We start from the raw sequence: 15,180 nt of genomic DNA on the forward strand, positions 1-15,180 counted from the left end.
ATTATCCCTCCCTAATTGTGGCTCACACCTGGTGTCTCTGTCCGCGCTGCTCCTCCTCCTCCTGGGACGGCAGAGCGCGTTGAATTTATTTCACCTGCAGCGCCGGCTCTCTTTCTGCAGGGCTGCACAGGTGGGAATATCTCACACCTGCCGTCCACACAGTGGAACCCGACCATCAGAAGATCAGAAACACCTCGCAGGAACTTGCAACAGCTGTTTCCCTGCTCCATTACCGATTTACCGATACAAAGATGGATGAGCAAGATTTAAGAACAAAGACTTTGTTTTTGTTTTTTTAACCACAATAATCCAAAACCTGAATGTCGAGATGTTAACCTTCTCTTACCAATATGGATGACATTACACAAGTAAAACCTCTTATTCATTTTATTTATTTATTTCTTTAACTGTCAAATACGGTTTAATGTTGTTTACCGTCAAGGATGAAAGCCCTGGGGAGAAAAGCAGCGGGGTTCAGCGAAGGGGAATGGTTGCAGCTGACAGTTATTGGCAGGTGAAGGCCCCGTTGGTTGGGTCAGCAATGAAGATGGACCTAATTTCTTGCTTTAACAAGTCCCCACTGACAGCAGGAAATGGGAAATGATTTGAGGTGAGGGGCTTGTCAGTCTAGGTTGGATTTTTTTTTTCCCCCTCACAGGAAGGTTCTGAACTGACTCCACTCTGCTGTAGGAAATTACCTGAGCTCTGACCCCGCTCTTGATAAGGTGGACGCGCAAGGCGAGGGCCAAACTTATCTGGCGGGTACCCGCCGCCGGCTCATGAATATTTACAATATTTCCGACTCGGCTGACGGAGGTCGATGGGACTACACTTCGTAATCAACGGCGAGAGCCGAAGGTTAATAACTGCAATTTGTCTCGCAGCCTAATCTCATTAGGTTAAGATGAGTTTTCCTAGCCGTGGAATGGTGCGGCGTCGCGCTGGCGGATCGTGTTTAGCGCATCTCCGGGAACGCGGCGTGCCGGCCACTAATGCAGGCGCGTTGAGGTAACAGGACAAAGTGGAGATGGTTCTGTTAGCCTCTCTGATGCGGCTGATAATGTTGCTGGACGTCCAGGCGGCAGCGCTAAGTGGCTGCCCGCTTTAATGCAGCAGCGGCTACAAAGGGAGGCCGGGAGGTCTGATGAATGTTTTTCAGGAAAAAAAAAAAAAAAAAAAAACTTAAATGAAATGAGATAAATAAGCAAAAAATAAATTACAAAAAAAAAAAAAAAAAAGGGTGAGTGGAGCCTCTGGCTTTGAAGTCGGCTCTCCGCTCTGCCATTGTGCCGCTTTTGCTAATTATGGCGGTCCATTTCTGCTGACAGATGGAAAGTGCACTGTGACGCCCAATCAGGATTCCATATTTCATCCCTTCCTCCACCTCCCTCCCCTCTCATGGTTGAGTGTATTAAACCAGAAATCCAGAGGCTGGTTTTCAAAGACTTGATTAAATCTGGGGAAACAGGACATGATTTGACTATTTAAAATTCATGGCGGACGAGCTGCTTAAGTGATTCCCATCCCCTCCATCCATCCGTCGCCACTTGCCGCGCATTTATTAATTCCACCTTAAACGCATCGGTCTGCCTCGTTTTTGGCTTTGATTGCCGCCAAGCTCAGTAGGGGCGGCCAATGCGACCGCATGCTAATGGAAAGGCGCCGCTCCACAATGAACTGCTGGCTGTAATTAAATTAGCTTGACCTTTCCATTTGTTCTAATGTAAAAGGGCCGCACAAAAGAAATGAGGATGCCTTTGTGCATGTTAATTCTCCATTACTCTTAAAAAACGGGCGTCTTTCGCGCAGCCCATATAACCGCAGTTTGACCAAGAAGAAGAGGAAAGATTGGACGTGACGGAATACAAAGGATGTTTCCACTTTTTAGTTCGTCTGACTTCAGGTCAGACACATCTTTCAATGTACAGAACGAGCTGCGCCCCGACCTTTCTCTGTGTGTTGCTCTCCGGCTTCCTGTTTACTGCCCGCATTTGTCAGTCATGGATTTGACCCTCAGCCTCCGCTGCCACTGACATTGAATCTGTCGACAACAATTAGTGGGAGACAAGCTCCCCTCGCAATGACAACATGGCCTGCAAAAATTTGATCTAAAGTAAAACAGCAGACAAGCGGGGAAGAGATTATTTTAGTGTGTCAAAATGTTTCAACTTCTTCTACGAAATTTTACAATTACACATTTTGTCCGAAATATAAATATATATATATATATATATATATATATATATATATATATATTATTTTTTTAAATAATGAATTACACATTTCAATATATGCCAATATATTTGCCAATTAATGTTTTTATATTTTTCAATTAGTTAGATGCTTTCAATATATACCATTTGATTAAACCTTTTAATCTTTGGCCTTTGATTTCACTCTCACACAATTTCAAATTTAAGGAACCGTGCCAGAAATCTAAGGTCAGGCAGGAGCAAAAAGAAACGCAGAAAAATGCTGTAAATTGCCCAAAACTCACCGAAATGACCGTCCTATGGTATATTAGCATGGGATTAGGGTTCGGATGACCCTAACTCTGGCCATAGACCCCTTCCTTTTACTATTCATTAATTGTAACATGTGTTTAAAATAACAATACTGTGACCAGTAACCATGGCCACTGTAGTGTCTTCCACAGCTGGACTGTCTGTCTGTTTCTTCGGTCTCTTTGTTACAAACCTGTTCCCTTACCTCGCTAGCTAATGAATCATTATTTAACAATAATAATAATGATTAAACAATAATTTGATTCTACCTGGACAGGCTTCAGCAGACACCCGTGACCCAGAGCTCAGGAATAAGCGTGTATTGAAAATGGATGGACGGATGATAATGTTTAATTAAAATATAATTTGATTCTATTATTCATTTATTAGCACTTTTTTTCTTATCTTCTCCCCAATTTTCAGCAGCCCCCCCTAGCGCCCCCTGGCTGTCCTCCACTTTGAAAACATTGCTCTATCATACAGGACGTTTCACCTGTCAGAAAGAGACCAGATAGAAGAAGTGCAGATCTTGTCAGTGTTTTGGAATGTGGGCAGTGCACTCGTGCGGTTCAGTTCTCTCACTTAATAGTGGTGGTGGTGGTGAAAAGGAATACGTTAGAGCGCCGGCGCTACCTTTGATCCAAACTTCTCATTTAACAAGCCCCAGAGAGCAGCAGCCCCGAAGAGCTTATTTTCATCTCAGAAATATCTCCAGAATCAGTAATTCCCTTTTTACCTTTCCCGGGGACTGACCCACGCCGCTGCAGCGGCCCCCGCCGCGGCCCCCGCCGCGGTGGTCCCATCTCTGGCTGCGTTATAAAAGGAGGGACGGAGGGGTGGGGGGTGTGCGGGGGGTGTGCGATGAGGAGGGTGGGGGGAGGACATACATATTTAAAAAGCAGCCATCAGAAAACGCGTGCTGACTTGAAAATGTGGTCACGCAGTCCTTGATTTCACATTGCCATTCACTTTGTGTAACTGCCGCCGTCATAAATTGCTAAGAGGCCACTGGGCCATAATTTGTCTTGGCGTTATTATCCGATAAACCCACCTGAACCCTCCGTGTAATGGTTATGGCTCGGGATCCGCTGCAGAAAGTTACTTGTCTCTTCTTTTTCCAATTGACGGACTTCGGGTTCAGACGTACTGCAGCTAACTTCCCAGCATGTCCGGCTATTAGCAGGTTGTCGTTTCTATCTGAGCGTTTAGCCGACGCTTCCCCCCCCCCCCCCTCGAGCCTAATGAGCGGCGTGCGCGCTGGGCAGATTGTTCGAGAGCGGGGCGAGAAGCGGCGACACACGTCTCATCAAACGCTCCTACTGCCTTTACATCGCTGACCCAGTTACGGTCTGATCTCTGTCCTGCACTCCACCATCACACCGGACTGGACTCGTCCAGTAATTGAGCAGTGATGCTTTCAGCCTTTTACTCCTTTTCCTCCCTGATTTGGATTCTCTTTAAGGACCAACTGCGGGTGTCAATGATGTTCTCTGGCTGCAGTGCAGAGCTTGCAGACAAACAGCCGGTGAAGTTTGCTGAGGTTTAACACGAAGTTTGCCCCCTGCGGTCAAGAAGGATTGGGTCAACATGTTGTCGAGGGATGAGGGTGTTTGCAGGCGGATTTCTGGAGGCAGATCTGTTGGGTTCACATGGTAAATCCCTCGTCGTCGTCCTCCTGATTTTTTTTTTTTTTTTTTCTTTTCAAAAAACAATGACATCACATGAGCAGAGATCATTTGGCAGCCAAAACACAGAAAAATTGAAAAGTGCCTTAACTACCTGTTATCACTCTGACTTTGGTGGTTTTCCTGGAACTGATTGTAATTGAAACAAAACCCTGAAATAGCCACAAAACTGACTGGGTAGCATATGCCAGATTGTTAACAGCCCATCCATCCATGATCCATTTTCAGTACCTGCTTATTCCTGAGCTCCGGGTCGAGGTTTTTTTTTTTTTGTTGTCTGCTGGAGCCTCTCCCAGCTGTCGTAGCGCGAAGGCTGGGTGACACCCTGGACAAGTCGCCAGTTCATAGCAAAAATCATTTGCACTCACATACATACAGTTTAAAGTTTTCCATTCCACCTCACATGCAATGTTTTTGGAGTGTGTGTGGGAGGAAGCCGAGGAGCCCTCAGGGAACCCGCGCAGACGCAGGGAGAACATGCAAACTCCACACAGAAAGGTCCCGGGCCCAGAATCGAACCCAGGACCTTCTTGCTTGCTGAGGCGGCGGGCCTAACCACTAACCGCCACCGTGACACCCTGACTGTTATCATACCGTTTGAAAATGTCTTGTGGTAAAGAACGCACTATTTAAAACCACGATGGCCGCCGCGTCTCCTGCTTCCTCTTTCACACTTCACAAAGGAAGTGTTGTGGCATCGCCGCTGCCCCCACACTGCGGCTAAAAATTGATCTCCTCTGATGTGCTTGACGGCAGACAAACACGGCAAAAAAAATATATGTCACTCTATGCGACATCTCCTTTTTCATTAGGCGCGACCTATTTCCAGATCAGATTCATCGCTGGCTGTTTACATTCAGTAAAGACAGATAGCAAACAGATCAAAGCTGAGGCGTCTATTTTAGGGAGTAGGATAAAAATGAAGGACAGAAGCTCTTTTTGGGCCTGTCACAGCATATTGTTTACACAGCTTGGGTTTTTTGAGGTTATCTTTTTTTTGTTGCTATGATATATTTAAAGCAGCTGCAAAACAGCTATCTAGCTAGCTAGCTAGCTAGCTAACGTCTTTCATTCATTTAGGCTGTAGATCATACAAGTAAGATACCACATACCTTACCTAAAAACATACCACATATTCACAAATATATTTTTTTTAATGTATGGGTAACCGGGTATACCTATTTGGTTCTCCTATTTATTTTTATTTTTGTTTTGGACAGCTGCCACCAGGCGGCAGTCTATCATTCCGCCAGGTGCGAGTCACGGAGTTCTTTTGTTCTTCTTCTATGTTTTCGATATACGCGAGCAAGAAACAGAGTTCGGTCATGGCCGTCAGATTTTCGGGTGACATTTGGGTTTAATGTATAGGTTTCCGTGTGTATGAGTGAGCGTGCGTTAGCACGTGTATGAAAGCTAAAATGGCTAATCGTGGAAGCTAAGGGTACCTCTGAAATATCTCGTATTAAGAGTATAATCTTTTAGTTAAAGGTGGCTGTGTCCAGTGGATGAAGCATCTCCGCAAGTGATTGGTTGGGTTTTGATTGTGTTTTTTTTGTTGTTTGTTAATCTCCTATTTTTTTTGGTTGTATTTTTTATTTTTTGTGTCGTTTTGTGACTCTCGGAGAAGGCATTCTTTTGTTGTCATCAAACCATCTAAAAGACGCACACCTGTTCCCTGATATATATATTTTTTCTACGCCAGTGCATGCAACTTCCGCCGGCTACATATGTAATGTGTTAATTCATGGTTGACCCGTCAAATCACACGTGCTTTAACAGCACTGACGACAGTAACCAATGTTATGGTTGCATTTCCATCGGCTTCTGCATCTTGCTGCCCCAAGCTGCAAATTCTTGTTTTGTTGTTGTTTTTTTATTATTATTATTATTTTCTTTGTTTGTTCTTTTCCTGTTTTCCCAGCATGTTCCACTAAATCACTTTTTTATTTGTTTTTTTTTTTTTTACTGTTCTTGGAATCTTGCACTGCACTTCCTTATCCGTGTGCAGTTTTCGGTCTGAACCGACCAAACCCACACACACTCTGACTGTATAAGGATATGAGCTTGTTGCCTGGTTTCACGTCCCCCACTGCAGAAATAATGAAATAACACAAAGTTGCGATTGGCGCGCCAGCGTTGTCTGTGACGGACGTGCGCTTCCATTTACTCAGGAAGTCAACGTGCATCGGAGCGTTGGGACGCATGTTTTCTGCCTGCATCAGGGCAGCAACAACATCAGGTTCACCTGTTGCTGCCACAGAAGCTGCTCCCATCAAGACAGTGGCGAGACAGCAGCCGTCCAAACGCACTAACAAGGTGAGCGGATGGAGCCGCTGCCTGTGCTGCTTCAGCGGGGAGCAGAATGACGCCGCTAACAAGGTGTCAGCAACGCTCGGACAAACAACCAGCGGTCTCGCACCAAGGCCTCGTGCCCGCAGCAGCCCCTCTCGCCAGAGCAGGAACAATCTATTTTTTTTTTTACCCCGGAGACAAAAATATAAATGAGTGGGTACGTAAAAATATAATGCACCTGTCTCCAATGTTGGCAAGGTAGCAACTTTTGATAAGTCGGACTGTGAAACCACGTATTGTTCCTCTGAGCTGCTTACCAATCGTGGCGACGCCCCCTTCAGTCTGAATGAATGAATTGCACGTGATGTGCGAAATAGAAAAATACATAAACACAAAAAATGTTACTGTAGACTGGTATTATGCTTCAAATGTTCTGGTCAAAACAGGTACCTATTTTTTTAAATATTTTTTTGTACTATGGTCTTTGTTACTCGTATGGTCCTTAAACTGGTCACCTTCATGGACCATAAATTAAGATAATAAAAAAAAAGTTGACTGCTAAAGTTAAATTATTTTCTGAACATATTTATTATGTAATTATGTTCAGAACAATGGAAATGAATTTTAAATTGTCCCATGTTACATTGTACCACGCTATTCCCCTTATACAGCATATGTTTCAAACTCTGGCCTGGGGGCCCAATTTGGCCTGCGGTGTAATTATATTTGGCCCGCGAGGCAAGACCAAATGACGACTAGAACTGTACCGCCTGTATTATACAGCACATGTACCACTAATACTACAAATTCCCAGAACGCTCTGCTTTCACTGTAATATCCAGAGGAGGCCAACATTGATATTTTTTTTTCCAGTAAATATCAATGTTGGCCCTCAACTTTGTCCATGTTTTACATTTTGGCCCGCTGTTTATTTGAGTTTGATACCCATGCCCTCCAGGGTCCATCATGCGCATGACCAATTGTGCAAATCAGTCTTTCTAGCCAAATTCAGGACAGCCAGTAGCTACTTTCCTTACCGGGGCTGTTGGCAACACCCAGCGCGGGCTGCAGTGCCAAAAAGTGTCTCCTTCCCCGCAACTCACAACCCCCTTCCTGTCCTGAAAAAAAAAAAAAAAGAAGAAGTTCTGGGCGTCTCAGCTCAAATTGAAGACGGATGGCAGCCTGTGATGTTCCTCGCACAGCACCAGCAAAGCGTGCGCGAACATGACGGGCCGCTCGACGTCGCCAACAAGAGAGAAGACGCTTGCGTGTGAGGAGGGAGCTTGTTCAGTCACCTTCAGTCAGGAAGGCTCTTCCATTCTGACGCGACGCGCACGAGGAGGAGAGGAAGGCAAAAAAAAAAAAGAGGGGGTGTTATCTGTCGGCTTCATCTCTTCTCTTCTCCCGCCTGCCGAGTGATGCTGTCATGATTTGCCCCTCCTTCCCTCCTTCCTCCTCCCCCATCCAAGACGGCAGATCCGGTGAGTCCTCACCGGGCGCACAGGAGGAGGAGTTGAGCGATTAGATAATGGGAGGATTTTTTTTCCTTTTTTTTTTTTTTTCTTAAGCGAGGTTCCGCTTCTCGAAATCCCCTCCCACCGCTCGGTGTGATTCAGTAACCCGGCCGTCTGAGAAACAATCAGAACTCGGTGGGCAGAATTAATGAGGCGTCGTCCTCCCACGTGGAAGTGGAGAGACACTCATCCAAAAGATGGTGAGAAGTAGAGAGAACAGCATGAGAGCATGGATTGGAAAAAAAAAAAAAAAAAAAAAACGAAAGGGTTAAAAATAGCTTTTATTTGATTGGATAGCAGCTCTTCTTTTTTTTTTGAGGCGTTGTGACATTAAAGAAAAAAAGCTTTTTGGAAGAACTTCTCGAGACTCGTCTGTGTTTAAACAACAGCAACAGGTGCGTGGACAGCGACGGCCTGCTGAAGATCCATTGAATCATCCCCATGGGAGAGAGAGGTGGTCTCATACATAACCGTCTCTGGTGTTTGCAGAACATGGCCTGAACAGGAGAGACTAACAGCAGGCTCCAGGGTGATCGAGCCTCGGTGATGCAGGGGCTCGCAGGGGGAAGCTGGTTCCTGGGAGTCCAGCCGAGGTCTAGCACAAGAACGTCTCAGGATGAGCCACGGCAGCAGGAGACAGCGCTGCTCGCTGAACTGGAGGTACTCCGTTTTTATAAGAATAATCATCAGCAACATCCCCCCCCAGGGTGAGAGTGGGTGGGAAAGTCCCCTGTCTGCAGAGAAGCCCAGCGGACCACCGATGAAAGTCAAGCTGTTTACACGACTCTTGTGTGGTCACGGTTGGGGTGCGCGGTGATGCATTCACTCCGGCAGGATTTGGGCCTTTCAAGAGGGAGTAAACAACATCGATTTAAATCACTCCGGGTCCGTAGAGGTTTCGGAGACTTGCATTCACAGCGGGGGGCCACTTTAAGGCTGTTGTTGTTTAAATTTGTTGTTTTTTTTCTGGGGAGGATGTTTGCTGGAAACTGAATGTGCTGCTTCACATTGGCAGAGAAAAACCGCACTGTTTGTTGACCCTGTCAGACCCACACCTGACTGAGGGTGCTGTCACTGCCCTGTGTGACATCACAAAGGGTTGACCTGTGCAGTGTCTGATTGGTCATATGCTTCATTTTTCTTTATCACATGGTGTCACGATGTGACTGAAAGTTTACCACGAGTTAAACAAGCGATCTGTGCTAACAAGAGCAAATCCTAGGCTGGTCAGAATGATGACCCTAAAGGTCAAGGGATGTATGGATCTTTGGTCGGAGCAACAGGAAAACCGAATGTACGACAGTAACAACAGGCCTTTGATGTGAGAGCTGTGAATGGTGAGTTAGCCTCATTTGTTCTTGACCTGCAAGCCCGACCTCACTGATGCTGGACTCGTCTGCAATGAAAATACTTCTGTGCGATCGAGTCGGTGTTCACGTAGACTCCTCCATCATCTCCACACCATCGCTGCACAACAAGCACACGCAAAACTTACAAAAGAATTTCTGAAAAGCAAAGCAAAAAAAAAAAAAAGTCGAGGATGGACCCTTGTCGTTTCCGGAGGCGCGTTACTGTTGCTAAAGTTGAGCTTTGAACGGAGTGCCAAAAGTCGGGAGCCACTCTAACATGCACTTCTGTGAGCTCTTGAAGATGGAGAAAGAAGGTTGTGTGTGTGTGTGTGTGTGTGTGTGTGTGTGTCTCGCAGTGTTGTTGGGAATACTCCATAAAAGTAATCCAACTACTGATTACTCCTTTAAAAAGTGATCAATTACTAATTACTTTAGTATAAAAAAAAAAATAATTAAAGTAACAGTTGCTCAGTGCTTTGGAATGAACTTTATTAAAGTGCAAATTTTGCACTTTAATAAATTGCCTCTGTCCTCTCAACATGAATGAATGTTTGCTCTCCAAACGCAAACTGCACGTTTCACAGAACACACTCATGTGCAGCACTGGTGCCTTTTGCACAGCCCATAGTATTAAAATAATAATAAGAGAAGCACAGTAGTTAATAGATTACTGCTGACTTACTTGTCAACATGGCTTTCAACAATTTATGAGGTTCAACGTGGATATTTTCAAAGTTGAGAACGTCTTGATTCCTGCACACAACGTCACAACGAACCACAATATTCTTCGATTCTGGCGAGATGAACTCAAAGTAATGTTTGTATTCCCAGCTATCAAGCGCACTCGCTGTTTTTCCTTTTTGCCGCCGCCATGCTTGTGTTGGTGCGTCGTCGCATATCAATGACGTTGCATGCACGGCTGCATCGTCGATCTGCGACATCGTTGTTTTCGGTTGTTTTTCTAAAATTCAGACATTTTGTGGGTCATAAGACGTTTTCAGCTTGCTAAATATTTCGGAAAAGTAATGGGATCATTACTCGATGAAGTAATTTTCATAGAATTACCAGTTTTGCCACAGTAATGCCGTTAAATTACTATTACTGCATTATTAAAAAAAGTCCTTTGAGCACAGTAGTGGATTACTTAGTAATAGATTACTCTCCAACACTGGCGTCTCGGGTGCCATCCTCCCTTTTATCACCAGTCCCTGCCGCTGCACCCAGACTCATTCTGCTGCCTGCATTCTAATGAGAGAGCAGGAGGAGGTGGGGGAGTGTTGTGTAACTGGGTGTTACGTAACAGCGTGCACACGGCCTTCTCCCTTCCATCCCTCCGTCTCGGCGGCGAGGCAGGCAGCGAGGAAGAGGAAGAGGAAGAGGAAGAGGAGAGGATGAAGGGGCCGGTGTTAATGAGAGCGATGTGAGGAGGCGCGAGTCGTACCTCATTACAGCCACGCTTCTGGTCGCGGCGGCGGCCATGAGGGGAAGTTGTTTGGGGGGGGGGGGTGAGGTTGCCGGGCGAGTGGCGGCGGACCCCCGGCTTGTCTGTGATTAAAACCCCCAGCCATCGAGTGGCATTCAAGTGGGTTTTAAAGCCCCGTAATTAAAGTCGATAAAACGTTATTGGCCGTCAGAGCCGGACATTTGGGAGAAAGGAGGCCAAATCGCTGTGGGGTCGCTGCTTTGTGCCACTTTGATTCTTGACCTACATTTTAATTCACTCATCTCGTTCTGATTTTCACTCTGGCACAGAAATCCATTTGGTTCGGTTCATATTTTGGTGTATTCGTGTTGTAATGTTGTATTTAGAAGTGTGCTGAAAGCTTGTTTTTTTTTTTGCGGGGGGGGGGGGATTTTTAATTGAATAAATGCTCCTTTTCCTCGGAGCTCAGCCTTCTCGCGCAACCCCCGAGTTCTCCCACAGAGAAGAGCGCCGCCTTCAGAGAGCAGAAAATGCAGTGGTAGCTTAAAAAAAAAAGGGTTTATTTCTGGGTTCAGATACAAAATGTCACACGAAACAAATGACAGCCTCAAAGTCAAACTCGGTCCTATTTCAGCCCTGGGCTCTAGGATCAGATACAGTGTCCTGATGGTTGTCTAGACAGACAAGTGGGGTCAAGTGCAAAAGACCAACTGGTCCTTCAAACCACGGTTTTTCAACACAGAGTTTGTCATGGTATATAAATCTACAGCTGCAGGGAAAATGTCAGCATTGTAGTTTCTTTATAGATTCACTCATTAATGTTCCAAACACTTACACTGCTTTTCTCCTGACTTCTTCGGGAGCTACGACAGAAAAAGCTGTATGTTAAGCTTAACCAAATCACACAACGCCAACCACACTTGCATTAGCATTAGCGAGCTACATTAATGCCGCCTAACTTTTGCCATTGCTAGCATTGTTCAAGAGACATGTGGAAAAAAAGTGCGTCAGCGTTAGTTAACCGTATCGTTAACGTTAAATCTCAAAGACCGACTTCCTCGTGAAACTTTTGGTTTTCCTCCACAACTTTCAACCCGTGCTGCATCCGCGTAGCCGTCTGCTCGTCAACCCCCCGGACTCCCCCGTGGATGTTTAGACGTGGGTAGATTTTACGGCGGCCTGGACTCAAGAGTAGGTGACTCTGACACAGAACGTCTCCTCCGTCTTCTCCTCCAGGTTGTTCACAAACACCAGGATCTCCAGCGAGCCGGGGCTCTGGCTGGAGGCGAAGCGCAGGCCGATGGTGTAGCTCTCTTCCCCGCCCACCTGAACACAGCAGAGCAACGCTTCACATTCATACCTGGCCTTCCTCAAGCTCACTGTGACTTTTATTTATCTATGTGTTTTTATTTATTTACTTTTTCACAGAGTCAGACTGGACAAATGCGGCCACGTTTTACCTCGGGAACAAAGCCGTTTGCAAGACAAAAAACACCACCGAACAACCTTCATTATATCGCGGAGCTGAAACTCCTGCGACAGCCACCAACTACAAACACCCCCACTATTATCAAGCCTATAAAAGCCTTCGGACTCACTGAGGCAGGTGAGTCTACCTCGGAATAATCTGTGCGACCTTGCCAGTGAACTGCTCTCCCCTTTAACTCCTCGCCAGTCAGACGCTGTCCTGTCAGCTGTGACGAGAAATCACATCCCAATCAGGGGGACTTTTTATTGCCCGCCCGCCCGCCCGCGAGTCCCAGATGTGATGTTTGAAAGCTTTTGCTCAAATGGATCGAATCAAACTCCAACGCATTCCGAAGCTGAGTGACGATCAGGAAAACACTGGGTTGCCCCAATGAAAGTGTTTACGAGGCTTTCCTGCGTTTAAAGGGAGGGAGAGGCGTCGCTGCCGAGGTCTTATTTTCCCTCACCGCCGCCGCTGGAACTGAGGTTTGCTTGAAGTTTATTAACGCGAGGGCAGACGTGCCGACCGCTGATGACTTCGGTTTATCAGCAACCCGCGTGAGTATAGCTGAATAATGGAAGGAACTCTAGGAGGAGGAGGAGGAGGAAGAAGAGGCGAAAAAGCGTGAATATAATTTGATTTGTTCAAAAGCAGCTCTGCTTTCCTGCCTCAAGGGATGAAAAGTTGTTGCTTTGGTGCCATACAGGAACAAAGAAAGTGCTACATAATGAAGCTCCTGTTATGTGTCTGCAAAATAGATTTGATTACACTGTGAATTTGTGTTTGTTTGTGTGCTTTTTTTTTTTTTTTTATGAAAGCTGAAAGCAAGTTAGTATTCTTTACTTTTCCCACTTTGTCCCTCCATCATGTTCACCGTCCCTGTTCCTAGAAGTTCCTCCAACTCTCAGACATGTGGACCAGCTTGTCCTGTACCCAACAGTATGGTGCAGAAGACTTGAGACTCTTTCTTCGGACAGCAGCGCATCAACTTCCTCTCCGCGACTGAGACGCGTCGACGTACGTGAAGGAGGAAGTGGTGATGTCACTTCCTGTCGCTGCTCACCTGGAATTTATCCTCCTTGAACTGCAGCAGGTCCGGGTGGTCGGAGCGGAGCAGGAAGCTGCGGCCGCTGTCGTAGGGGTTGGTATAGGTGATCTTCCTGGAGCTGCCGCGCCGGCCGCCGACTGGGATGCACACCTCAAAGGCCTGCAGACACACACAGGGTCAAAAGGTCAGAATGTCACTCAGGTGAGTCAATTTTTTAATGTGTTGTTTGTTATTTTAAAGGACCCATGTTTTGCAAATTTTATTTGTTGGTCAAAGACTCCAGAAAACAGCACATTTAGCCCTCTGTTTAAAGCTCCGTGCAAAATTTGTTTGCTAAAATGACCTGATGCTTTATCTCTGAGGGCGTAGAAGAAAAAAACACATGGCAGTGGGTGTAGCCAGTTATTGTGCCCTCTGTGACATCACAAAGGGCTGGTTCCGGCACACCAATTATTATTTTAAAAAAAACATTGGGAAAAATAATCTAACCAATGTCAGACCTTTATTAATAATAATAATAATAATAATAATTAATATATTTTTTATTATAAATATTATTACATAGAAAATAAAAATAAAAATGCTGTCTGTGTTTTACTTCAGTAATTGTCTGCATTTTTTTCGTTTTTTTTTTTTTTTTTTTTAGAAAGACGACTACAAGCTTTATGTCTGTGATTCAGTTCAATATCAAAAAGTGAATCAAGGTTAAACTAAGTTGTCCTTAAAGCACACACTGGGGTAAAGAAATAAATAAATAATAAAAATTCAATTAAAGCACTCTGTCGTGAAGTGACACAACCTTTGATAGACTGTCAGTCAGTTATTGGGGGGATTGGCTCCCAGGGATCAGCTGCCTTCAGCCTCTTGACACCCGTCATAAAGAGCCGTTATTGTCCCGTTGACCCTGGACGTCATCAGGGAGGCTCAATAAGTTGGCAGTGAGTCACTCAGAGTCACTGAAGGTCCGAGTCCAAGGTGCAAAATTCCTTTGACTTTTCAAAGGTTGGATGGAAATAAAAACATTCGAGGCAACAAGAGTTCAGTTTCCCAACTTAAGTGCAGCTGGGTAAAACTATTATATTATTGTTTATTGCCTAATCTCGGCTCTTGGATTCAATGCAAATAACCTTGAACATCTATGTCAGTCCTCAATCACATGCATGTAGCAATGCAGAGAGACAGGCCACGCACCCCCTTCATGCGCATTGCTCAGTCACATGCACAGATGATTTGTTGACCCCTGGAGCACTGAGACCAAAGCACCTGACTGATGGATGTAGCGGATCTGTAGCTTCAACGTTTAAGTCGCTCTGCTCACATCTGATGCTGCTTCTGCCTGCTGCTGTTTTCTGCAACTGTTCAAGAGTAAAAATATTCTGAGGACCAATCTGGTTGCTTAGCTACTGTCATAAACACATATATTTTTTCATGCTATTGCATTTGTGCTTCACAGTTTCTTCAGGCTTTTGTTGAACGAGTTCATAGTTCAACACATTATTTAAAACTTGATGAAGTTCGACTCAAAAACAACAAAACCAAAGTTTTTGATTGTATTATTGTGCAGGGATGTTTGATGACCGAAAAAAAAAGATATATATTTATTTTGGGAAAAATCAGCCTCGGTTTCGTTCATTTCCCATAATTCCCGTGGGAAATTTAACATGGGAGTTTTTTCCTGCTCTCCTGCAGCCCTGCAGCTCTCACTGACCTTGGACAGGACGGGCCGGCGCACGTTGAGACAGAGCAGCCAGCCAGTGATCAGCCGCCGCTGCTCCACGTCCACGGCGTTGACAAACAGGAAGCGGCCGCCCGCTCGCCACGGCTGCACCTGCAGCTGCAGCTCCTGCACGGCGGCAGGAGGCAGGACGAACACGCCGTCCGGCTCCACCTGCACAGA

The 15,180-nt window shown here is 45.5% G+C and overlaps 1 protein-coding gene across 1 annotated transcript in view; it reads right to left on the minus strand.

Annotated features, from left to right (window-relative positions):
* Window positions 1–11,306: 11,306 nt before the first annotated feature.
* Window positions 11,307–15,180, minus strand: part of nphp4 (nephronophthisis 4) — a 129,208-nt gene continuing 125,334 nt past the window's right edge. Inside the window, exons 27-29 of the mRNA XM_076026115.1 lie at window positions 14,992–15,171; window positions 13,299–13,442; window positions 11,307–12,093 (exon numbers count right to left, since the gene is read on the minus strand). Coding sequence (XP_075882230.1) covers window positions 11,953–12,093; window positions 13,299–13,442; window positions 14,992–15,171 — 465 coding nt within the window. The 3' untranslated portion in view covers window positions 11,307–11,952. The remainder of the gene's footprint in view (window positions 12,094–13,298; window positions 13,443–14,991; window positions 15,172–15,180) is intronic.

Source organism: Nelusetta ayraudi, unplaced genomic scaffold (assembly GCF_046127955.1).
Source record: "Nelusetta ayraudi isolate G7.1 ecotype Tasmania unplaced genomic scaffold, CSIRO-AGI_Nayr_v1 ptg000019l, whole genome shotgun sequence".
Lineage (NCBI taxonomy): Eukaryota > Metazoa > Chordata > Actinopteri > Tetraodontiformes > Monacanthidae > Nelusetta > Nelusetta ayraudi.